Consider the following 24,960-nt stretch of genomic DNA (forward strand, 5'->3'; position numbering starts at 1 on the left):
TTTACCTATATGTATACCTTTTTTATTACACAAAAACTAATCGAAGTTTTCATTCATTATAGCGTGCCTGAATATTATGATTATGGACATGGGACAAATGAAGAAAGCTACAACAACTATGGTAAGACTAACATTCCCTTGTTGCTTACTGTAGAACTAAAAATAAGACAGTAACTGAATTCCAAAAGGGTGTACTGTACTTTCATCTGACAGTGCAATACACTGGAATACTGTAGATCATTGTCTAGATCAAAGCAGGATGCACCAGTTTTTAACAAAAAATGTCTATTGTTATTTTGCTACAAAGAAGCCAATTCATTTGCTTTTTTTAAATTTATTTATACAATGTAGAAGTCTAACTTTGAATAATTTAAATACATTTTTAAGATTTGTAATTTCCTATTAGCTATTTTGTCTAGTATTCTTTTCCAGCTACTGTATTCATTTTTACAATCAGCGAAAAGGACTAGTTGAACCTAATGATACACCAGATACATGTCTTTGTTCAACAATTGCTTTTATTGTCAGCTAATTCAACATGAGCATCTATGTGTACCCATCTACCATAAGACAGGTTTCCTGCTAACCATCAAGGGAGTAAGCCACAGTGATGGCAGCTACTGTACATTACATAAAGATTATCAAGTCTTCCATTGAGATCAAAAGGTGAAATCTCATTCACTAGATAAGTAATGTATCCTTTTGTCCCTAAGCCTGGATGACTCCAGGTGATGTTACAATACAGTAGTTTACCAATATCGATCGCTTTAAAAAAAAAAAAAAAACTTGCTGAAAGTAAAATATTCCCTCCCCATGTTACAGTAGAATTAAACACTTCATTTATAGCTTTCCTGAATATTGATTGATCATACCTTATCTGTCTTCTTTTTTCGCTCAGAAGATACTGCTTTTGTGATGCTTTTTCTTTTAAAGGAGGTATTATATCTTGAGTAGGTCATATGTTTTGCAATTTGGGTTGGGGTGAACTTTGTTGGTAAATTTTGTGGCGTTTTGAGCTTTTGCAAAGTTTTCTCAGATATATGTTTATGCTCTTGAAAGCTCTATCCTTAGTTCATACTCCAATGTTAGTTTACAGAACTGCATATGCAATACCTTACACATGGTGTTTTTCAACTAGATATTGAATAAGTTCAACAATTACATCTTATAAATGTCAATATAGTTAATATTAAACATTGCAATCTTGAAAAATTCATCCCATAATAATAATATTTGTTTTTCTTATATCGCTCTGACAGTTTATGCAGCACTGTACATAGAATATTGCAAGCACAACTAGTCCCTGCCCATAGAGGTTACAAACTATTGTTGGAGCCTTGGTCACAGGGAGTAAAAGTAATTTGTCCATGGTCACCAAAAAACAGGCTCCCCTGGTTCAAAGGCGGAGTCAGTACCTTTACTCACTGAGCCACTCCTTCAGACCATACAAATTCTTGGTGGAAGATGGCTTAGCTGAACTATATTAATATATGCCTATATAAAGATGTAGCAATATTTACTGCCCCAGCGTTGTGACCAAAAAAAGCAAGTGACTGTGGCTCTGGGAACAGTGCCCGCCACAATCATTCTGGAGGGGGTCCATGCTCCCGGATCGTACAATGTTTTTCATACAATGGGCTTAGCTCAAAATTAATTTTGGGTGGATTGAGGGATATAACAGCAGTCTTCTGTTATTTACATGTGTATATAAAGTAGCATGTATTATAATTAGGGATTCCCATTTTAGGTTTAAACCAAAAAACACAAAAAAAAAACACAACCGACTGAACATCTTGCATTTCCAGTTAAAACCGTAAATTACAGTGCCACAGATACAAAGTCCAGAAAAAGTGTAGTGCTCAGAACCATGGAGAACAACGTACTGTACCGTATAATAAGAACATTTGTAGATTTCCCATCAGGTGTACCCTTTAATTCATATGAATAAGGCTTATATTTGAAAGGAGGTAACACCTGCCTGGTGTAACGCTTGTATGCCAGCAGACCTGGCCAGTCCCCAGTACTGAGGTGGGAAGGGTTTTACCATGCAGTAAAGTGTGGTATGGCGTTGCCGGGCCTGTAGAAAGAAGGTTAAGTATACTTGCAATGCCTTGGGTTTCAGAGTAAGGATAGTGATGTCCATGTGCCAGAGTCCAGGGGTGATAGAGAGCAGGATAGTAATGTCCGTAAGCCAGAGTCCTGGGATAACAGAAGTCAGCAAGGTCGTATCCGTAAGCGGGGTTTAAGGGCAGGAGAGAGGCCAAGCCAGAGAGGTCAAGCCAGAGAGATCCAAGGGTAAGCAGGAGCAGGAACAGAGGCTGGAAAACACAGTAGAGCCAAGCATAGGACTGCACACACAGAGGTTACAAAAAACTATGCAGAGCAATGAGTGAGAGGACAGACAGGGGTTATAAAGGAGGGAACACAATGGGAGAGAGAGGAGGAGCAGAGGGTGAAGTGAGAGGCAGCAGGGATAGGTGAGAAGGAGAGAGGGAGGAGACAGGTGAGCCAGAGAGGGAGATAGCTTGTAAAGCATGAGAGGAGGAGGCAGGGGTCTGGGAAGGCCTACAAGAGGAGCATGTGCGCGCCCTCTGTAAGGTTAGCGTGCGCGCGCACAGGCTGTGTCAAGAGGCGCGCAGAGCGCCGCGCCGTGGGAGCACCCGCCGAAGGCAGAGGAAGAACCGGAGGAGGGTCTGCAGGAGGGAAGTGGACCGGAGCAGGAGCAGAGGGAGACCGTGAGCGGGGAGCACTGTAAAGGGGAACAGGAGACTGGGAAGACGCGCGTGCACTGCGGGGAACACGCGCGTGCACTGCGGGGAACACGCGCAGATGCTGGGAGAGCGTCAGGGGCTGCTGCAGAGGGACGGATGGGAGAACAGAACGGGGAGGTAAGGAAGGGACATGAGAGGCAGGAGGAAGCGCAGCGCCAGAAACACATGGAGGGGAAGGAATCCCTGAACCGTCACAGTATCCCCCCCTTGAGGATCGATCTCCGGGCGATCCAGCCATGGCTTTTGGGGAAATTTCAGATGGAATTGCCGGAGGAGTTTGGTAGCATGGATGTGACGTGCTGGAACCCATGAACGGTCTTCTGGACCATACCCTTTCCAGTGGACGAGAAATTGGAGTTTGTTTCTGGACCAACAAGAGTCGATTAAAGAGTGGATTTCGTACTCTTGTTTTCCTAGGGTAGTCATTGGGTTGGGTTTTTGGGAAGGATCCGGAAAGTGCGAGCTCTGGATGAAATGTTTGAATAAGGATACATGGAATACGGAAGGAATCCTCATGGTGGGAGGCAGTGCTAGTCGATAGGCGACCGGATTGATCTTTTCTATTATTTTGAAGGGACCCAAAAATCTTGGGGATAACTTTGGAGACGGAGTCTTGAGCCTAATATTCTTTGAGGACAGCCACACTCTGTCACCGGGTTTGAACGAAGGACCTGATTGGCGATGTCGATCTGCCTTAGTTTTTTGTCTAGAGACGGCAGATTGTAGAGACTTAAGGATCCTCCTCCAAGAATTCTGAAGGGTCGTAACATGGGAGTCCGCTGCGGGAACGCCAGAAGGGGGGGAGGAGAGGGGAAGACTGCTAGGGTGAAAACCGAAATTGATGAAAAACAGAGATTCTTGTGTAGATTCATTTTTAAGAGAGTAGATAGCAAATTCGGCCCACGGTAACAGGTCCACCCAATTGTCTTGTGACTCGGAGATGAAACATCAGAGATACTGCTGTAGGGTCTGATTCATCCTTTCAGTCTGACCATTTGTCTGAGGGTGATATACAGAAGAAAAAAAGAAGAGAAATCCCAAGTCTCTGGGAAAACGTACGCCAGAATTTAGAGATGAATTGAGAACCTCTGTCAGAGACAATTGAAATGGGAACGCCATGTAATCTGAAAATTTCCTTGGAAAAAATATCAGCCAAAGTAGCAGAATTAGGGAGACCCTTGAAGGGAATAAATTGTGAGTGTTTAGAAAATCTGTCTACCACGACAAGAATAGTATTCATTCCCTAAAAATTGGGAAGTTCGACAATGAAGTCCATAGAGATGTGTTTCCACAGTTGCTCCGGGGTGGGAAGCGACATGAGAAGACCCGAAGGTTTGTGATGAGCAGATTTACTCTGGGCACATACCGGACAAGCACTAGTAAAATCAAAAATGTCCTTGTTCATCTTAGGCCACCAAAATGTCCACTTAATAAGATCTGCTGTCCTCTTGAAGCCTGGAAGGCCGGCCGATCTAGAAGAATGTCTCCATAGTAGAATCTTGTGGCGAAACCGTGAAGCTGCGTATAAGAGTCCCTCTGGTACCCTGAACCTGCTGGGAATGTGAACCTGGGCCTTGTTGATTTCATCCAACACATCAAAATTATTGGCAGAGATAATGCACTTGGCAGGAAGAATTAGTTCCGTGGACTCATTAGATTCGTTCTCCGTGGCGAACTGGTGAGAGAGAGCGTCCGCTTTGATATTTTTGGTACCAGGAATATACGAGATGGTATAGTTGAAACGGGAAAAAAAAAGAGACCAACGGACCTGACGAGATCCTAACCGTCGAGCCCCATCCATATACAGCAAATTTTTGTGGCCAGTGAGGATGGCAATAGGTTCCTTGGTGCCTTCTAAAGGAGCCTCCACTCCTGAAGAGCCAATTTAATGGCCAAAAGCTCACGATTCCCAACATCATAATTTCTCTCGGCAGACGAAAATTTCAGAGAAAAAAAACCACAGGGATGGAGTTTTTCTTGGGGAGAGAGTCTCTGAGATAGAACTGCACAGGCTCCCACATCCGAGGCATCAACTTCCAATGTGAAGGGAAGGGAGGTATACGGGTGACGTAGGATGGGTGCAGAGACGAAGGCTTTTTTGAGAAACTCGAATGCGCCAACGGCTTCAGGAGACCAAGACGTGGGGTCGGCACCTTTTTTGGTCAAGGCAGTGATGGGAAGAGCAATGGAAGAAAAATTACGGATGAATTTCCTGTAATAATTGGCAAAGCCGAGAAAACGCTGCACGGCCTTGAGAGAATTTGGCAGCGGCCAGTCGAGAACAGACTTCAATTTCTTTGTGTCCATAGAAAAACCTTGGTTCAAGATAATATAGCCTAGGAAGGCAGTAGAAGTCTGGTGGAACAAACATTTCTCCATCTTGGCGTATAGGCGGTTAGCACGGAGCCTAGAAAGCACCAGTTTAGTATGGTGAATGTGTTCATCTAAGTTTTTAGAAAAAATGAGAATGTCATCCAAGTATACGATAACAAATGTTCCCAATACATCCCGGAAGATGTCATTCATGAACTCTTGGAAGATGGCAGGAGCATTGCATAAACCAAAGGGCATTACTAGATACTCATAATGTCCAGATTGCGTATTAAACGCGGTTTTCCACTCGTCCACCTCCCTTGCGAATGAGGTTATAGGCCCCTCTTAAATCGAGCTCGGAGAAGATAGAGGCTCATTGGAGACGATCGAAAAGTTCAGAGATTAAGGGAAGGGGGTATCGATTCTTTACCGTGATTTTGTTGAGTCCGCGAAAGTCGATAAAGGGTCTTAGCGATGCATCCTTCTTCTTCACGAAGAAGAAGCCTGCCCCAGAGGGGGAGGTAGAATTGCGGATGAATCCTTTCTCCAAGTTTTCTTGGATGTAAGACGTCATAGCTTCAGTTTCTGGAACGGACAAAGGGTAAGATTTCGACTTCGGGAGGATGGTTCCTGGAATTAAATCGATAGGACAATCGTATGGACGATGAGGAGGCAGAACTTCAGCCTGTACTTTGTTGAACACATCCAGGAACTCATGATACACAGTCGGGAGAATCGAGAGATTGGAAGGAACGGAATCTAAACCGGCGAGCACCGCAACAGGAGGAGCCGTAGAGACTGACTCAGCGGAGGAAAGCCACTGGATAGGCGAAGTGCCGGTCCAATCAATGAGCGGATTGTGGAGTTGAAGCCAAGGCAATCCTAAAATAAGTTGAACGGTGGGAGAATGGAAGATATCAAAAACTATTACCTCTTTATGACCGTCGGCCAAGGTCAAAGTGAGAGGAATGGACTCCCAGATGATAAATGCTGGCTGGAGCGGGCGACCGTCGATGGCCTCGAGACAAATGGGTGCTTTTCTTTTGACCAGAGGAATTTGGTTCTCAGAGGCGAAGGTTTGATCCAGGAAGTTACCATCAGATCCAGTGTCAATGAAAGCCTTTACTTCCAATAGGAGGTCAGGACCCTCCAGCGTAGCAGGAAGCATAAACTTCTTTGGGAGATCCTCAGGGAGAGAGGGGCAAGAAGAGACAGTACCCAGTAGAAGCCCCTCTAATTTACTGGGTGTTCCCGTTTCCCGGCTTCAGGGAACAGTTCTGGAGGCGATGTTCCGAAGAACCACAGTAGAAACAGAGTCCCTTCTGATGGCGTCGTATTCTCTCCGCGGGCCGAAGTTGTTGGCTACTGGGGCGTCCAATGCCAGGAGAGGTGAAGAGGGCGACCTGTGAGAGACAACAGGGGAAGAAAGAGAACGGGAACAGTGTCTTTCATGGCGTCGTTCCTGGGTGCGCTGGTCCATACGTACACTGAGAGTAATCAGTTCCTCCAGGGAGGAAGGCCGGGCATGAGTAGTAAGATCATCCTTCAAGGTGTCAGAGAGACCGTGCCAGTATGCGGCGGCGAGTGCCTCATCATTCCATTGTGTCTCCGCGGCGAGGGTACGGTACTCGATCGCGTACTTGGCAGCAGATCTTCGAGCCTGTGAGATATGAAAGAGAGAGAAAGTGGCCGTCTCCTGTCGTGCGGTAGTGTAAAACACTTGCTGGAATTCACGCCTAAATTTAGGGTAATCTTGGGTTAATTCAGTCTTACGTTCCCAGAGGGGAGAAGCCCAAGCAAGGGCGTCACCGGTGAGCAAGGCGTAAATGTAAGCCACTTTAGAGCGGCCGGTAGGAAACTGAGAGGGTGACATTTCGAATTGCACCTTGCATTGGTTTAGGAACCCGCGGCAAGCGAGGTTCTCCCCATCATACCGGTTAGGCAGTGGAATACGGGGTCCAGCATTACCATAGGTGATGGTAATCACAGGTCAGCTGGTAACAGGTAACAGGGGGTGATGGAGCCACTGGAGTTTCCTGGATGGAGAGGTTAGCAAGTTGCTGGGAAACAGTGGTCAGCTGGTTGCTCATAAATTGTAAATGTTCCAAAGACACACCTTGACCCACCTCAGGGGGGTCTGCATTTTTTGGGCTCTGCATAATGTAACGCCTGTATGCCCGCAGACCTGGCCAGTCCCCAGTACTGAGGTGGGAAGGGTTTTACCACGCACCCACAGCAGTGAGGGCGTGCCCGGAGTGTGGTATGGCATTGCCGGGCCCGTAGAAGGAAGGTTAGGTATACTTGCAACGCCTTGGGTTTCAGAGTAAGGATAGTGATGTCCGTGTGCCAAAGTCCAGGGATAAGAGAAGTCAGCAAGGTCGTATCCGTAAGCAGGGTTCAAGGGCAGGAGAGAGCAGGGTAATCCAATACAAGCGGAGGTCAAGCCAGGCAAATCCAAGGGTAAGCAGGAGCAGGAACAGAGGCTGGAAAACACAGGGGAGCCAAGCATAGGACTGCACACACAGAGGTTACAAAGAACTATGCAGAGCAATGAGTGAGAGGACAGACAGAGGTTATAAAGGAGGGAACACCAATGGGAGAGAGAGGAGGAGCAGAGGGAGGAGACAGTGATAGGCAGCAGGGATAGGTGAGAAGGAGAAAGGGAGGAGACAGTGAGGCAGAGAGGGAGATAGCTTGTAAAGCATGAGAGGAGGAGGCAGGGGTCTGGGAAGGCCTACAAGAGGAGCGTGTGCGCGCGCCCTCTGTAAGGTTAGCGTGCGCACGCACAGGCTGTGTCAAGAGGCACGCGGAGCGCCGCGGGAGCACCCGCCGAAGGCGGAGGGAGAACCAGAGGAGTATCTGCAGGATGTAAGGGCACCAGAGCAGGAGCAGAGGGAGACCGTGAGCGGGGAGCACTGTAAAGGGGAACGGGAGACTGGAAAGACGCGCGTGCCCTGCAGGGAACGCGCGCAGACACCGGGAGAGCGTCAGGGGCTGCCGCAGAGGGACAGATGCGGGAGGAGGAAGGGAGAACAGAACGGGGAGGTAAGGAAGGGACATGAGAGGCAGGAGGAAGCCTCTGAACCGTCACACCTGGAAACCCTCAGATATAACACATGTAGAGGTTAGCAGAGGGGTGCGCAAACTTCTTGAGCTGCTCCCCCCTGCCCGCGAGCTGCAGCGTTTGCGCCTCCCTCTCCAATGACTCAGCGTCAAATGATGTAACGGGTCATGCAATGTCACGTGACCCTGCCGCGTCATTTGACGTGCATTGCCATGGCGAGGCGTTGCCAAAGACCCAGCAGAGAGCAGGAAAGTGAGTTATGGAGGCCTCAGGCCTCCCCGTCATTTAATTTAAATGCTATGGGGAAGAGCGTGGGGCCTCTGTAACCTAGAAATTCTCCCGCACCCCCCAGTTTGCACACCGCTGGGTTCGCACATCCAGTGTCCAGATATTGCAGTGTAAATTAAATGTCCATACCTTCCTTCAGCCAAGTAGTAGGACCAGGTAATCTGTGCAGTGAACACAAATGAATTTACTCGCATATTTGGAAAGTCCAGCCTTTGTCCCGTTGCTAATCTGTATGCAGTCCATTTGAGATAGAGACAGGAAACTGAATCAAGAATGCAGTGCACTGCAAGTTAAAAATCATGAAGAAAATTACAGAGAAGTGCATTCCCATAAAAAATATAAAGATTTATTGAGTCATCTACAAAAAGCGGAGGTAACAGCCCAACTATGCGTTTCATGCTGAAGCGCTTTAATGATCAAATTAATGGGACCCCCACAGAGAGGTTTCCATTGCCATGGGATGCTGCGGTCAGGATTCCGTAGGTTCCCCTGGTTAAGTCTGGCTACATCTTTAGTACGCATTACATATTTAATATAGATGTTAGTATGGTAACAGCTCGATAGTTCTATTACTTTTCTGTTATTATTATTATTTTTCTCCTTTAGGCTAAGAGTATGAGACTTACTGGAGTGTCAGAGTTTGAGTGTGATATAAGAAGAAAGCTTCAATAAGCTTTAATGTGAACAAAATGATCTAGATCATTTGAAATAGGGACAACAATAATTCAATAAGAGTTCATTACTAACAGAGGCCAGATAAACTGAAAAGGAATAGATTTAACTAAATAAGCCAGAGTTGCATCTACTTATATTGTGTTGCTGACAGCTGAGCTATGGAAGGCAATATCCAGAAGACTTTGTGTATTACAGAAGCCATTTAATGTATCACATCAGTGTGTGAACTAATGAGCTAGCTATACTTTAATTCTCTGCAGCTCGCGTGAACACGGAAGATTCGTTTTAAAAACATTAGAGTTTTAAGAAAAGGGAATAGAATATAAACAAAATAGCAAATCATTAGCGGGGGAAGAGATAGAACAAAAATTTCACTCATTGCTTTGTTTGTTTTGAGGATTAATATTAGCGTTTGCCTAAAAGGACCGCAATTAACATAAACATCTATTTTAAGTAATACCATTTTTATTCAGAAAAACAGTATTATCCTATCAGAAAGGGATTTTTGCAGTTGCATTGGATGTGATGTGCAACTCCATCGTTGCTCTGTGCAAACTCAAATGTCGGGTGGCTTTTATAAGCAGCTTTCAATGGATATGAGAGAGATGGAGAGACAAAGAGAGTGAGACAACCAAATCACCTCATGTCACACAGACAGACCACTTTGTCACAAAAACTGCTGATTTTTATTGCTAATAACAGCCTCTGCCTTTCTCATTATAACAATAATACAAACTAACCTATTATACCTGCTCATTTACATACTAAATTTGCATACTGCACGGATTCACAAAGAACAAAATAAATTTCTACATAAATAATACTTGACACACAGTTTGGATTTAAAGGAACTCTTCACTGAATATGGCACATATTAATGATGTATGGCAGAGTGTTTCGTTTTCATATCTTTATATATCTGTATAGCCATGGCTGGTCCAGACTATCTTTCTGCCTTCCTGTCACGGAAGTTCTGATAGCTACAGTCAGTGACTCGCTACTTGGTGGGGTTTACCCCCCTCATGCAGCCTCCCTGAGTGCCAGGAGTGGAGGTGACACTGGGTCTGTGTGCAGCAAATATGGTGCATACCTTGGGCCCTCCCCTTTCTGCATTAGGGAGGAAGCACTCCAAATTATAGAGAAAGTCCTTCCCTGTTGGGGAACAGAGAGGAGTTCAGCTCTGCCCCTCCTTGGGTAGAGTCATATATTGAAGTGCATGCACACCGCTGATAGGTGCTGGAGGTGGTACTTATCTGCCAGTGCACTGTGTCCAGGGAGGTCCAGACATCCCAAAGGAGATCAGCAAAGAAAATGGAAGCAGGCACAGGGTCTTCTGAAGATGCAATTTAATGTGCCACCAAAAGGTCCAACGTTTCGGCAAAAATTGCCTTTATCAAGGAGAGGGCTACAGGATACACATAACACACCACTATATATACACTGATAGGTACTCACCCCTTCATGATTACTGCTGCCCTGCTCCTGGATGTCGACGCCCACATCGTGACATCAGAACGCCAGCGCGACGTGGCGTGATGACGTCATGCGCCACCAGAAGGGGATCATGGGTACCTGTGAAGAGACAGCCTCCCTGATGCCTGTAACAGGCAAAGATGGCAGATCCTGCAGCATGCTGGACATGCAGAGAGCAGCCCCTTCACTGGCAGCCGAGGCTCCCCTGGTGACGTAAGCGTGCCCTCACGACGTGACGCGATGACGTCAGACGTAAGTGTACATTATAACCAATAAAACATAATGTCACCGAATAAAGTATTTAAAATACCTCTTTTAAACACTTTATTAGGTGACATTATGTTTTATTGGTTATAATGTACACTTTTTTGCCATATTCACTTTAATGTATTAAGGTCTCACTGCACTTGTTTGTTTATGTAAGGGCTCTCACCCCTACATGATCATGCAGGTCCCCTTAGGCATCGGGCTGCCTTTTTTACACTCTTAGGCAGGTCTGCTGCCTGGGGCCCGCCCCCCTCCCTCCTGGACGTCTGACTTCATCGCGTCACGTCGTGAGGGCACGCTGACGTCATCAGGGGAGCCTCGGCTGCCAGTGAAGGGGCTGCTCTCTGCATGTCCAGCATGCTGCAGGATCGCCATCTTGTCCTGTTACAGGCATCAGGGAGGCTGTCTCTTCACAGGTACCCATGATCCCCCTCTGGTGGCGCATGACGTCATCACGCCACATCGCGCTGGCGTTCTGATGTCACGACATGGGCGTCGACATCCAGGAGCATGGCAGTAATAATCATGGAGGGGTGAGTACCTATCAGTGTATATGTAGTGGTGTGTTATGTGTATCCTCTCCATGATAAAGGCAATTTTTGCCGAAACATTGGACCCTTTGGTGGCACATTAAATTGCATCTTCAGAAGACCGTGTGCCTGCTTCCATTTTCTTTGCTGACCTCCTGGGGTAGAGACCATGCCTGCAGTCCCTCCTGGGGCTGTTTGCAGCCCAAGATCTGAATTGAGCTCCAGGCCTCAAGATTATCAGAAGGCCAGTACCCTCCAGAGATCTGCGATCCATACTAAACTACAAGTCATATGCTGTAATGACATCCTGCAGTGGCTGCCTGAATAAAGATCCCTTTTATATACTCATGCTTAAGTAACAGTCTATTGGGTAGGATTATGAGAGATATCTGTCGTGTTGGGGACTGTCTCCAGGAACCTTGGATGCCTAATGCGACTGGAGGCACTGATGACACTAAACTGAGACTCTGAGGAACACCAAAAGCCTGTCCTGTTTCCCTTTATCATTGCGGAACCTCATCTCTTGGAACATTGTATTGTATGTCTTTATTTATATAGCGCCATTAATGTACATAGCGCTTCACAGTAGTAATACATGTGGTAATCGAATAAATAACAGATAATATAAATAACAGATCATGGGAATAAGTGCTTTATACAAACATTACATTAAGGAAGAGGAGTCCCTGCCCCGAGGAGCTTACAATCTAATTGGTAGGTAGGGAGAACGTACAGAGACAGTAGGAGGGAGTTCTGGTAAGTGCGTCTGCAGGGGGCCAAGCTTTATGTATCATGTGTTCAGAATGTTCACAGTGCTATACGTATGCTTCTTTAAGCAAGTGTGTCTTAAGGTGGGTCTTAAAGGTGGATAGAGAGGGTGCTAGTCGGGTAATGAGGGGAAGGGCATTCCAGGGGTGTGGGGCAGTCAGTGAAAAAGGTTTAAGGCGGGAGAGGGCTTTAGATAAAAAGGGGGTAGAAAGAAGACATCCTTGAGCAGAACGCAAGAGTCGGGGCGGTGCATAGTGAGAAATTAGGGCTGAGATGTAAGGAGGGGCAGAAGAGTGTAAAGCTTTAAAAGTGAGGAGAAGAATGGAGTGTGAGATGCGGGATTTGATTGGAAGCCAGGAGAGGGATTTCAGGAGGGGAGATGCTGAGACAGATCTAGGAAAGAGTAGAGTGATTCTGGCAGCAGCATTTGGGATAGATTGTAGGGGAGACAGGTGAGAGGCAGGAAGGCCGGACAGCAGGAGGTTACAGTAATCAAGACGGGAGAGAATGAGGGCCTGAGTCAGAGTTTTAGCAGTCGAGCAACAGAGGAAAGGGTGTATCTTTGTGATATTGCGGAGGAAAAAGCGTCAGGTTTTAGAAATGTTTTGAATGTGAGGGGCCAATGTGAGAAAGGAGTCGAGTGTGACCCCTAGGCAGCGTGCTTGGGCTACTGGGTGGATGATCGTAGTTCCAACAGTAATGTGGAAGGAGGTAGTAGGGCCAGGTTTGGGAGGAAGTATGAGGAGCTCTGTTTTAGCCATGTTGAGTTTAAGGCGACGGAGGGCCATCCAGGATGATATAGCAGAGAGACATTCAGAAACTTTGGTCTGTATAGCAGGTGTAAGGTCAGGTGTTGAAAAGTATGTTTGTGTGTCGTCAGCATAGAGGTGATATTTAAACCCAAAAGATGTTATTAGGTCACCTAGAGAGAGTGTGTACAGAGAAAAGAGAAGAGGTCCCAGGACAGAGCCCTGGGGTACCTCCACAGAGAGATCAATAGAGGAGGAGGAGGTGTTAGCAGAAGAGACACTGAAAGTACGATGGGAGAGGTAGGATGAGATCCAGGATAGAGCTTTGTTCCGAATACCAAGAGTATGGAGAATGTGAAGGAGAAGAGGGTGGTCCACGGTGTCAAATGCTGCAGAGAGGTCGAGTAATATGAGCAGAGTGTAATGACCTCTGTCTTTGGCAGCATGGAGGTCATCAGTTATTTTAGTGAAGGCTGTTTCCGTGGAGTGAGCAGTGCGGAAGCCAGATTGTAGGGGGTCTAGGAGAGAATAGGTGTTGAGAAAATGGAGCAAGCGAGCGAATACAAGACGTTCAAGGAGTTTAGAGGCAAAAGGCAGGAGGGAGACAGGTCGATAGTTAGAAAGACAGGTAGGGTCAAGCTTGCTGTTTTTGAGTAATGGTATGACTGTTGCATGTTTGAAGGAGGATGGAAAGGTTCCAGAGCAGAGGGAGGAGTTAAAAATGTGTGTGAGCGTAGGGATTATAGTAGGAGCAAGAGGTTTTAGGAGATGGGAGGGAATGGGGTCAAGAGGGCAAGTGGTAGAGGGAGAAGTGGCGATCAACAGCGACACATCCTCCTCTGAGACAGTGGAAAAAGAGTCAAGGAACGCAGGAGGAGAGTTAGGAAGAGGTGTAGGATGGGAAGAAGAAACAGAGGGGATGTTCTGACGTATGGATTCCACCTTTTCCTTAAAATAGTCAGCAAAGTCCTGAGCGGAGATGGAGGAAGGAGAGGCAGCTGAGGGTGGTTTGAGTAGAGTATCAAAGACAGAGAACAGTCGGCGTGGGTTAGACTTGTGCATATTGATTAGTGCAGAAAAGTAGGCTTGTTTAGCTTGCGAGAGGGCAGAGTTGAAACAGGATAGCATAAATTTGTAGTGAAGGAAGTCTGCGAGAGTGTGAGACTTCCTCCAGAGGCGTTCAGAGGAACGAGTGGAGGAACGCAGCATGCGTGTGTGGGAATTTAGCCAGGGTCTAGGGTTAGAAGTGCGAGTGTGGCAGAGAGAAAGCGGGGCATGTAGATCAAGAGAGGAGGACAAGACAGAGTTGTAGTTCTTGACCAGGTTGTCGGGGTCTGTAGCAGAGCTGAGAGAGGAGAGGGAGGAGCGTAAAGTGGACTCAAAGTCAGGTAAGTGAATAGAGCGCAGGTTTCTGCAGAACCGGGGTATAGATGGAGGTGGAGAAGGGGAGAAGCGAGATAGAGAAAATGAGATGAGATGATGGTCAGAGAGAGGAAAAGGGGAAATGGAGAAATCGGAGAGAGAGAAGTTCTTAGTGAAAACCAGGTCTAAGTAGTGGCCATCCTTGTGGGTGCTGGCTGCAATCCACTGTTGAAGGCCTTGAAGATATTGTGGTGTGTAGGCGGTCACTGCAGCAGGAACTCAACCGCAAACGTGAATAGTTAAAATAAGCTTTATTAAACTAGAATGCTGCGCATCACAGAGATCACTCTGACGCGTTTCGTTCCTGTGTGGAACTTTATCAAAGATCATCTTTGATAAAGTTCCACACAGGAACGAAACGCGTCAGAGTGATCTCTGTGATGCGCAGCATTCTAGTTTAATAAAGCTTATTTTAACTATTCACGTTTGCGGTTGAGTTCCTGCTGCAGTGACCGCCTACACACCACAATATCTTCATTGCAATTTTTGGTGGAGCACGCAGGCCACTACACGGAGCCGGGAGCTGGTCTTTACTTCCCTTCCTGATGTGCGCTTGGATCCGCCCCCTGCACTCGTTCCAGGGCTACCCAGGATCGCTGATTTGGCAGTGCAAGTCCCATTCATCCACAGCATAGCTGTCGGCCCTCGGGGATGACGTCACAAACCAGCGCGACGCCCGAGGAGACGGGACCGGCCAGGCACAGGCAGTGAACACACCGGGTCGGTTCAGGGCAGCAGGTGACAGCATCGTGAGTACACGGGAGGGGTAGCTGATGGTTGCCTCTTTCCCTGTCTCTATACCTTTCCCTGTGCAACAGCCCCCCACCCAGGTTTCATTTCTCATTCTGCCGCATGCTGCTGTTGTTGCCGGTCCCCCCACACAGGATCTTCATGTCTGTGTAGCGGCCATTCTCGTTCTTACATGTGTCTGACATGGCTCATATACACCCAGACTTACCTGTGGATTTTTAGAAGCATCGAACTATAGGGGTTCATTCCCCCACAATCACCACTGTTGAAGGCCAAAAGAAGAGGTTAGAGAAAGAAAGCGGGAAGCCCAAGGGAGAGAGGGGTCATCAATGTGGCAATTGAAGTCCCCAAGGAGAAGAACAGGGGAGTCTGGGGAGAGGAAGAAAGAGAGCCAGGATTCAAAGTGAGAGAGAAAGGCAGAAGGGGGATGAGTAGAGGTAGGTGGGCGATAGATGACCGCCACATGAACAGGGAGAGGAGAGAAAATCTGGACAGTGTGAGCCTCAAAGGAGGGAAAAGCAAGAGAGGGAGGAATAGGAAGGGTTCGGTAACGACAGAGAGAGGAGAGAAGGAGCCCCACGCCTCCACCCCTGCCATCAGTGCGCGGAGTGTGGAGAAGGAAAGGCCACCGTAGGAGAGGGCAGCTTCCAGAGCAGAGTCAGACTGAGTGAGCCAGGTCTCAGTTATAGCAAAGAGAAGCAGGGAGTGAGAGAGAAAGAAGTCATGCACAGAGAGGAACTTGTTAGAGAGGGAGCGAGCATTCCAAAGGGCACAGGAGAAAGGGAGAGAGGAGGGAGGGTGGCAGGGGATGGGTATGAGGTTGGAGGGGTTGACACCAGAAGGAGTAGAGGTTGCAGTTGGCAGGCGAGGACGAGCGCATCTATGAATAGACAGGGACCAGAATTGGGAGAGATATCCCCAGAAGCAAGGAGGAGAAGCATGGATAGAAAGAGGATGTGTGAGGATGATTTGTAGGGGTGTTTTTTAGTGCAGGGGATATAGCTGTGTGGTGTCAGAGGACGCAGGTAAGAAAGGAGTTCATGTGAACAGAGAAGTGGTGAAGGAAGGAGAGATGGAGATATATGAATGGAGTTAGAGACATACTGAGGCTGGTAAAAAGAAGTGCATAATTTGAGAAGAAGTGAAGTCACAGCAAATATAAATGGTAAAGGCAGCATCACAGCAGTATAGATGCAGTCTGGTATTGATGATATCCTCCTTTCCAGCGTAGTTCAAATGCAGGAATCAGGGCCTGTTGGGGTGTCCACTTCGTCCTCACTTCTTCACAACTTCCTTTTAAACTTCAGTTGTCCAGTAGTCATGCCACTTATAATGGGCCACTTCCTTTTAAACTTCAGTTGTCCAGTAGTCATGCCACTTATAATGGGCCACTTGGATATGGGCTGCAGGCAGACTAGCTGTTCTGGCTGGGTTTATATAGGCCTAAAAAGTCACCTGACAGTGTGGTTCTGTCTGCTTAATTAGCACATCTGAGGCACATTCAAACAAATGGTTTTCTACACAGGGTGTTCCCTGCCTAGGTGGCAACACTTACTTTGATTAGGGGTAGACAGAAAACAGCATTCAAATATGGTTTTTACCTACAGAGGCGGCACATTTTATTTGAGTGCGGCTAGCTCCGCAAGCCTGGGGATGCCCCGGCATGCTAGCCGCACTCCCTCGGCTAGCCGCGCGTCATCGACGCGCGGTCACGCGTCATCGACACGCGGTCACGCGTCATCGGGTGCCTGCGCCCCCTGCACGCGCGTCCAGGGCTCCCCGAGGGAGCCCTGGTGTCCCGCGGTGTGGGGGACGGCGGCAGGGGGTTCCGGGGGACCCGGCGGACCCGGCAGCGGGAGGGAGAAAGCCCCGATCGGAGGGCGCTCCTCCGTGTCTTCGGCGCGCGCCTGGCACCCTCTGGCGCGCGCCAGGTTACTGCTGCGGCCGAGAACGGGCAAATGCTCAAATAAACTCGGCCGCAGCAGTAGCATTGGATCACTTGCATATACTATAAAATACACACAGCAAAGGCTTCAATGATGATTTAGAGATGGTTTTTACCTAGCATTGGATCACTTGCATATACTATATAATACACACAGCAAAGGCTTCAATGATGATTTAGAGATGGTTTTTACCTAGCATTGGATCACTTGCATATACTATATAATACACACAGCAAAGACTTCAATGATGATTTAGAGATGGTTTTTACCTAGCATTGGATCACTTGCATATACTATATAACACACACAGCAAAGGCTTCAATGATGATTTAGAGATGGTTTTTACCTGAGGAGAGAAGAAGGATAAGATCCATTAGGGTAAGAGTTCCTTCCTTTTAAACTTCAGTTGTTCAGTAGTCATGCCACTTATAATGGGCCACTTGGATCAGGCTGCAGGTCACCAGCATCACAACACCTGTAGCTTAGGCAAGATCTCCCAGAGGGTGGGGGGGGGGGGACAGTGCTGCATCTGCATGGCTGAGATACCACTTAGCTGTACGGAAGACACTGGATATTCTGAGCTAGATCCCACTCAACCATACAACATTAGATATTTTAATCTACTGTAGATCCAAATCAACCATATAATAAACTACATACTGTAGAGCTAGACAATTCAACACTGCAAAAATTGTCATATGACTATCTTTCCAATCTGATTGGTTGATTGGTTGGTGTGGACCATGTGACTCCCTTTGGAATACGTCCCATCCTTTCCCTGAAAACTCTATCACATGGTCTACTATAACCAATCAGATTGGGGATATAATTCCCACAATCTGATCATCTGAAGTACCATGTGACGGCAGTCATGTTGCTTTTGGTGACGTCATGTTAAAGGGAAAGGAAGCACAGCCATTCTGATTGGCTGGCTTCACTTCGGTAACATGACGTCACCAAAAAAAAAAAGACATGGTTTTCACAGCCAATCAGAGGCGTGTGAACCATTTGCACTCAAATGTGATGTCACAGGCCTATAAAAGCCTGTGCAGTCTCATTTGACAGCAAGAAGCTGAGTAGGGAGGACCTCCTCCTCCAATAGGATTACAAGGGTGTGCCTGCTGAAGATGAAGAAAATGAAGAAGAAGAAGATAGAAAACCCTGAATGAGCCAAAATTGGATTACAATTTACAGATGAAGAAAAAGAAAGAGGAAAAGGATTTCGGATTTTGTTTACCTGTGGCCCGTTGCTATTTGGGATCGTGGATTGGTTCGAGAGCTTGTGGTAACCACGGGAATCGGAGGGTGAAGACTTATAAAGGTAAGGAAAAAAATTGAATGTATGTTATTTTTCATTTACAGGTTTTTTTCATTTTATTTTTATTGTGATTGCATTTTTTTTCACACATTCATTGCAAATGTATTTATAGAGACGATATCCCGTAGAGAGAAGTGTGAGTACTTAAAATCTCAAGTCGCTTACAGGATATCCTTCAAGTACTCTCAAGCCTATCTAGTCTAGTCCGGTTGTCCATTTATTTTCGTCGGCTCGGTCATCCCACCTTATTGCCTTTAATCTGGTTCCTCCACTTAATCGGAGCATTACTGTATATGACTAGGCACACTAACAAGACTTTATTTGGAAGATACCTGTACTCATTGTTGACATTTTGTTACATCATGGATATATAATATGCTTTATCATCACTTTTGAGCATGGATATTGAGCTATGCTCTATTTTTTCTGCAAATATATTTATGTATGGCCCTTTAGGACTAGACATACATACAGTAAGAAGCAATGTTTTTGGGGGGGCAAATGCTTGCTTGTATGTATTTTAAATGTATATTGGTTCTTTGTTTTTAACTTTGTATGCTATTTATATTGCATATTGATGTAGTGTTCTGAAAGTTTTGGTGATGTTTTAAATTGTTTATTTCTGTCTTTTGATTGGTGTTTGCTTTTTAATGTTGGATTATTTTTGGACTTTTGATTTTGAATGATGCAGTTTATTATTTTATTTATTCATGGTTTTGGGGTTTTAATTGTTTATTCTGGTCTTTATTTTGGATTTGATTAATTGATTGGTGGTAATTTTGTTCGGTTTATTTCTTTATTGGTTTTTATTTTGAGATTGTTTTGAATGCATTCAATCTTTTTTGTGATTTTTTTTTAGGTTGACCATTGACTGGCATAGTGTTAAATCATGCCCATATTATATAGGCATGATGTACCCACTGTACCACTCAATTGTTTGATTGGCATTAGTAATGTGTTAAATTTGCAATGTAATGTTGTTTTATTTGGGCCTGTTTTTTTATTCCATCACCATTTCTTGCTATAGTGGTAAATCATGCCCATATTATATGAGCATGATGTACCACTGTACTAATGAATTGGCGAAGGGTGGGGGTAGTTGCCTGGGGAGGGTGGTTACGCCTCCTGGGTGGGTAGTGGGAGAGGGTGGGTTAACACCTTAATTACTATAGCGGTTACTAACCGCTAAGGTGATTAAGGGGTTAGGGGATATTAGATTGTATTTTTGATTGTAACGGAAGACATGGACGATGATGAAGATGAGGACAGCCTTCGTTGTGGCAGCCTGGCAGGGGTGAGTCCAAATTTTATTTATTTTATTTCTGCTTGTTAATGTTTTATTTTTAATGGGCAAATGCACTATTATCCATATCTGGATAATAGTAATTTTGACCATTAATGTACTGTATGTTTTAGGAGGCAGGGGGCGTGTGTGGGGGTTTATTTTAAAGTATTGTTAAGTTGTGGTTATTTTGGGGGTTCAATTTGAGCTTGTAGGTGTTCTGTATATTTTAAAGTATTGACTGTTATTTTTTGGGGGCCACACGATTGGTACTGCAGGCCAGCAGGGACCCCAGACTCCCACGGGGATCACCCGAGGGCCCCGGAATCCTGTGGGGATAACCCATGGACACCTTCCGGCCTGTTGTATCAATTGTGTGGTGAAAAAAATGTAAACAATGATTTTATTCATGGCTCCATTTCTTTTGCGCCAGCCTTTAGCTGGTGCAAATATCTGGCGTGCTTTTAAATTACGATTCACTTATTACTGATTAGTGAATCGCGCTGACTGGCAAAAAAAACGACACATTTGCCGTCTTTTGCTTGATCGGACAAATTTTTTTTCAATTTTTTTTGGGGGTGAAAAAATGTGTTTTATGGCTGATAAAGCACTGTTATCACTGCTTAGTGAATCATGCAGCAGGCAGTATCGGTCTTAAAAGCCATTTATTGTACTTAAAAGCAGTTATCACTGCTTGGTGAATCACCCCCTATGAGTATTCATTTGCATGTTATTATCCAGAATTCCAGGCTGCAGTGGAAGCATTGTATGCTAAGAGATAATGGAGATAGGCAGGTTTGTGTACTTGGTTGAGACATGTGAAGTTGTGTTTTTATTTTATCTGGGGCTTTGAATGGGAGAGTGCTTCCCAATCAACTGATTACTAAACATCTGTTTCTGTTAGGGGGCCAATACAATAAGAAGGTAGAAGAGAAGGGGTTTTAGCATAAGACAGATTCATTAAACTATGATAGCCTCTCTAACTTCCGAAAAACATAATTTAACATCTCTTAAACATAACGCTGTGTTTACTAAAGCAAAATATCATGATGTTAGCCAGGATTTAGTCCCAGTACAACAGTAGTATAATGATTAATGGCCGTTAGTCTTAATGAGGATTCTATGAGGTTAAATCATACTCAACTTAGCTTTTACTAAGCTCTGTTCAGTTTAGCATAAGGAAATAAGATAATTGTATAAAAGTCATACAAAAACTTACTGCTACTCACATTGCGTGGCAATGACCATAGGGGGCCTAACCATCATACTCGGGAAACTTACAGTACATTACCCTCAACATCCCCACACTAATCCACCTGAAAAAAAACGGTAACAATTACATACAGCCCTATTAGCCAAAGCCAGCTAATAGGGCTGTATATACCTTGCCATATATAAAGTGTAATATAAAGTGTCCATTAACCCCATGAGTATCAATGAGGCTGCCTATGTCCTTTCACAAAAACGCCTACAGTACTATGTAGCCTCATTGGCACCAAAATGATTATTGATCAAATAAAACCACTAACCTCAACTATGTTGTGATTGTCCAAGGTCTTCAGGGTTAATAACCCCCCAGTAGCAAATCCATTGTGATAATACAATGGACCAATGCCAAACACTAGCAACATTTTACCATAAAGAAATTATTTTTATTTAATTGATCTGTGCTATGTAGTCCTTCTTATCTTTTTTGCATTGGTTGGAGCATATACCCATCTCTGGGACATTGGAGGGGACGCACTTATCATACATCCGTGGGATATTATCCCTCACCGCTTTGTGAAATCTTCTTTATTGTGAGTAGGCTGGGCATAAAGCCTAGAGTACTATCTCTTTACTCCCATTGTGTTCCTACGTCTACACTTACTGCTGCGGCCAAGTTTATTCGAGCATTTGCCCGTTCTTGGCCGCAGCAGTAGCCTGGCGCGCGCCCGAGGGTGACGGGCGCGCGCCGAAGCAGCGGAAGAGCGCCCTCCGATCGGGGCGCTCTCCCTACCGCTGCCGGGTCCGCCGGGCCCCCTGGAACCCCCTGCCGCCGTCCCGCGATCGCGGGACACCAGGGCTCCCTCGGGGAGCCCTGGACGCGCGTGCAGGGGGCGCAGGCTCCCGAAGACGCGTGACCGCGCGTCTATGACGCGCGGCACGCCGAGGGGCGGCCACTAGCAAGCCGGGAAATCTCCCGGCTTGCGGTACCGGCCACACTTTAATAAAGTGTGTCGGTAGTGTATATTTTCTGTGTCGCTGTTTTTTGCTCTCTCTCATATGTTCCCCCTGGATTTCGTAAGAATCATTCTTCTGTTCTGGAACCCGTGATGACAGGTCCCACCGGAGGGTTTGAGCTGGGATTTCAGATCATATCACATTTATTTAATCACTTCATCACTTATAGATATATTGTTATTATTATTTCCACTTTTATTATTATTCACTTTTGGGGTATACTGTGCCTATAATATCACTGTCACGTACTACTGTTGCGGCCCCTTTTATTATCCAACATCACCGAATTTTTTCGGGGATATTTTCCGAATGCCACGCACTTTACCGCACTTCACCACGTTCATGCCGCATTCATACCGCATTCACGTTCATGCATTCAATATTACGATCGCGTCACAATACCGGAGCATATTCCGGGAAAAAAAAATGCTGCATCTACCCGCGGTAATCAGAGTTGCGCCGATACGGCCGCATTAGGCTAAATGTGGCCGCCACTGTAACTCCATTCAAATCCATCAATAAACCATCCCCGATCTTGATTGAAGACAGCTGTATTTTCTTACTTGCAGAATAATGAATATTAGTAGAAAAATAAAAAATAAATCTTAAAAAAAATATATATATATATTTTAAATATATATATATATATATATATATATATATATATATATATATATATATATATATATATATATATATATATATATATATATATGTTTATGATCTTTTCTTAAGTAAAAAAAGTGTCAATCACCTAGGTATAACTTCGTAAAGATGCTAGTCCTATTAGTTTTATTCTTAGGATAGACTGCACCTTTATGGTGTTCAGCATTAAAAGTACTTTTCTAGGGGACTTATGCTACAATTATATGCTCACAACAAGATCATTACAAATGTAAATGACAGAATTATCATTTGGTTATATTAATTTTGAAATGTGTTATTTGATATTGTTCCATATAATAATTTCAGCTCTATTATTCTAGTGTATCATCTATTCTACAGTGTAGTCATTTTCAGCATCATATCTTTGCATTCTTCTTTTAGCACATGCCATTGCAGAACAGTTTATCGTTACAGAGTAATTCAGTATTGGAGGAAATAGACTTACATTTATATTTGTATATTGCCATAGCTACAAATCAAAAGATGCTCTGTGCCCTGCAATGTAATAGTGCAATCTTGTTTGAATATAATGAAGCAAGAGACATACTTTTGCAAGAGAAATCCAGTGAACCAAAGACAATTTCCCGTTTTCTTTTTTCTTTATGTATTTTAAAATTTGTAAGAGTAAGGACATTGGGGTGACGGTTGACAATGCAACGCTGTAATACAATTATGGCATGTCATATTTGTTCTGATCAAATAACACTAGCTGCTTTTCAATGTGTTTCCCTTCTGGAGTTCTAATGTTTGTTGTCATTACATGAGCTTTCAACATATTCAAAGATTAATGTAATCTTGTATTCAAATGTAATTTTAACTTCACTATGGTAGTCATTACCACTATAGTATATGAAAAACCAACACTGTATTGTTGGGTGTTTTTGTCACTTCTGTTTCCAATATTAATATGGCAAAGCGGTGTATTTGTAATTTACACATTTCTATTGCACAAATAACTACCCCATTTGAAACCAAAACATAATAAATCAGCTGTCACTTTCATAAAAGTGTTGCTTGCTGGTTTCTCCAGCATCGTTTTGCAACATAAAATGTATGTATGTGTAACGGGTTTTCCCCCCCCCAATCTCACATTGGCCCGGGTAGTCTAACCAGTCCCCATTACATGTTCGTGTCTGGTGGTGCACCTGTAGGCAACAGGGCTCCTGAGTCTCCCGCTTGATGGTATTAGGGGATGTCATCCAGACAGGCAGCTGAGGTAGTGTGTGCGAGTCCAACTTACTTCATGTGCAGCGCCTCCACCTCATCAGGATCTGTGCTTCCGCAGGGAGATGGTCCTGGTGAGGAACTCCTTCTTGGTGCCATCCACTGTTGAGTAATCTCACACTCACACAGTGGGGTTCTTTTTCTCAAGGACATCTTTATTGAATACAGAGATGTAGCAGACTGCCCCATGCAGCTGCCGGCTCTAGCCGCACATTTCTCCGTGCTGTCCCTTTGCCAGGTACGCCCTCCCGTATTGAAGTGGGATTCCCTTTCTCCTAGGGAGATCACCGCTGTGCCAGGTCCCTGGACACAGTATGGCGTAGACAAACTTAACTGATCACTCTGCTACCGCTAGTTACTGCACTAGGGTCACAAAAGTGATTCTCCAATCTTGTACCTTCTGGTTACTATTTCTCCACCAACAACAACACTAACTGTCAGTGTTGTGCCCTTTATACTGCAGGGGGCAGGCGCATCTCTGAGGTCACTATCCAGGGACTCAGAGCATACAGCCACTCCCATCCTTACACAGGGCACCACACTAGGGTGTGAGGGAAAACCTCCATAACTACTGTGGGCAGGCCTGTATTTACCAGGACTTACTGCCAACAGGGAAGATGTATGCAGTCATTATTATGCATGGCTACATACTCCCCCTGGTTGATACCCACCGTCCCGGCTGGGACCTAAATTTGGTGTACCTTGCGTCAGGAAACACTGCAAAAGAACACACAAATAACATAGCAACATCATCACATGAACATAATAATGTAAGCCTAGTACACTCACTGACCAGCAGGGAGCGCTAAAGAAAACAACAGACCACTCTATTGGATACTCAATAATAGTGTCGAGGATCGGGCTTCTTCACCTCTCGCCCCGCGGCATCATGTACAGTCACGCTGTATTCTCTGGGTACTCCTCGATCATTGCAGTATACCACCTTGTGCATATATACACTGCGCCCTATCTTCCATACCCTCATCAATTGAGCTACCCTCTGCTCAGCCTGTATCCCTTTTATGGCTCCCCCTCTCTCCACGATATAATACTGTATATCAGTTTTGAGCCATCTCTCCCTATTCTCCTCGATCTCTCGCATTAGAGGTTCAGGGACATAAGGGTAATCAAGCCCATGGGACTTCCTATACTTCGCCGCAATAGCCCGTTCAGCCCGACATGACCTGGTCAAACCACCTTGCCCCGCAGCTCCGGGCAACACCCAAGACAG

General features: G+C 45.3%; 1 protein-coding gene across 8 annotated transcripts in view; it reads left to right on the forward strand.

The window, feature by feature from the left end:
• The window catches only part of KHDRBS2 (KH RNA binding domain containing, signal transduction associated 2), a 753,630-nt gene that overhangs the window by 709,254 nt on the left and 19,416 nt on the right, over positions 1 to 24,960 (forward strand). For all 8 annotated transcript variants that reach the window (XR_012801185.1, XR_012801184.1, XR_012801181.1 and 5 more), the window contains one exon: positions 63 to 121. Coding sequence is in view for 1 of the 8 variants with exons in the window: in XM_075598111.1 (XP_075454226.1) it covers positions 63 to 121 (59 nt within the window). In the remaining 7 variants the exon portion in view is untranslated. The remainder of the gene's footprint in view (positions 1 to 62; positions 122 to 24,960) is intronic.

Source organism: Ascaphus truei, chromosome 4 (assembly GCF_040206685.1).
Source record: "Ascaphus truei isolate aAscTru1 chromosome 4, aAscTru1.hap1, whole genome shotgun sequence".
Taxonomy (NCBI): Eukaryota; Metazoa; Chordata; class Amphibia; order Anura; family Ascaphidae; genus Ascaphus; species Ascaphus truei.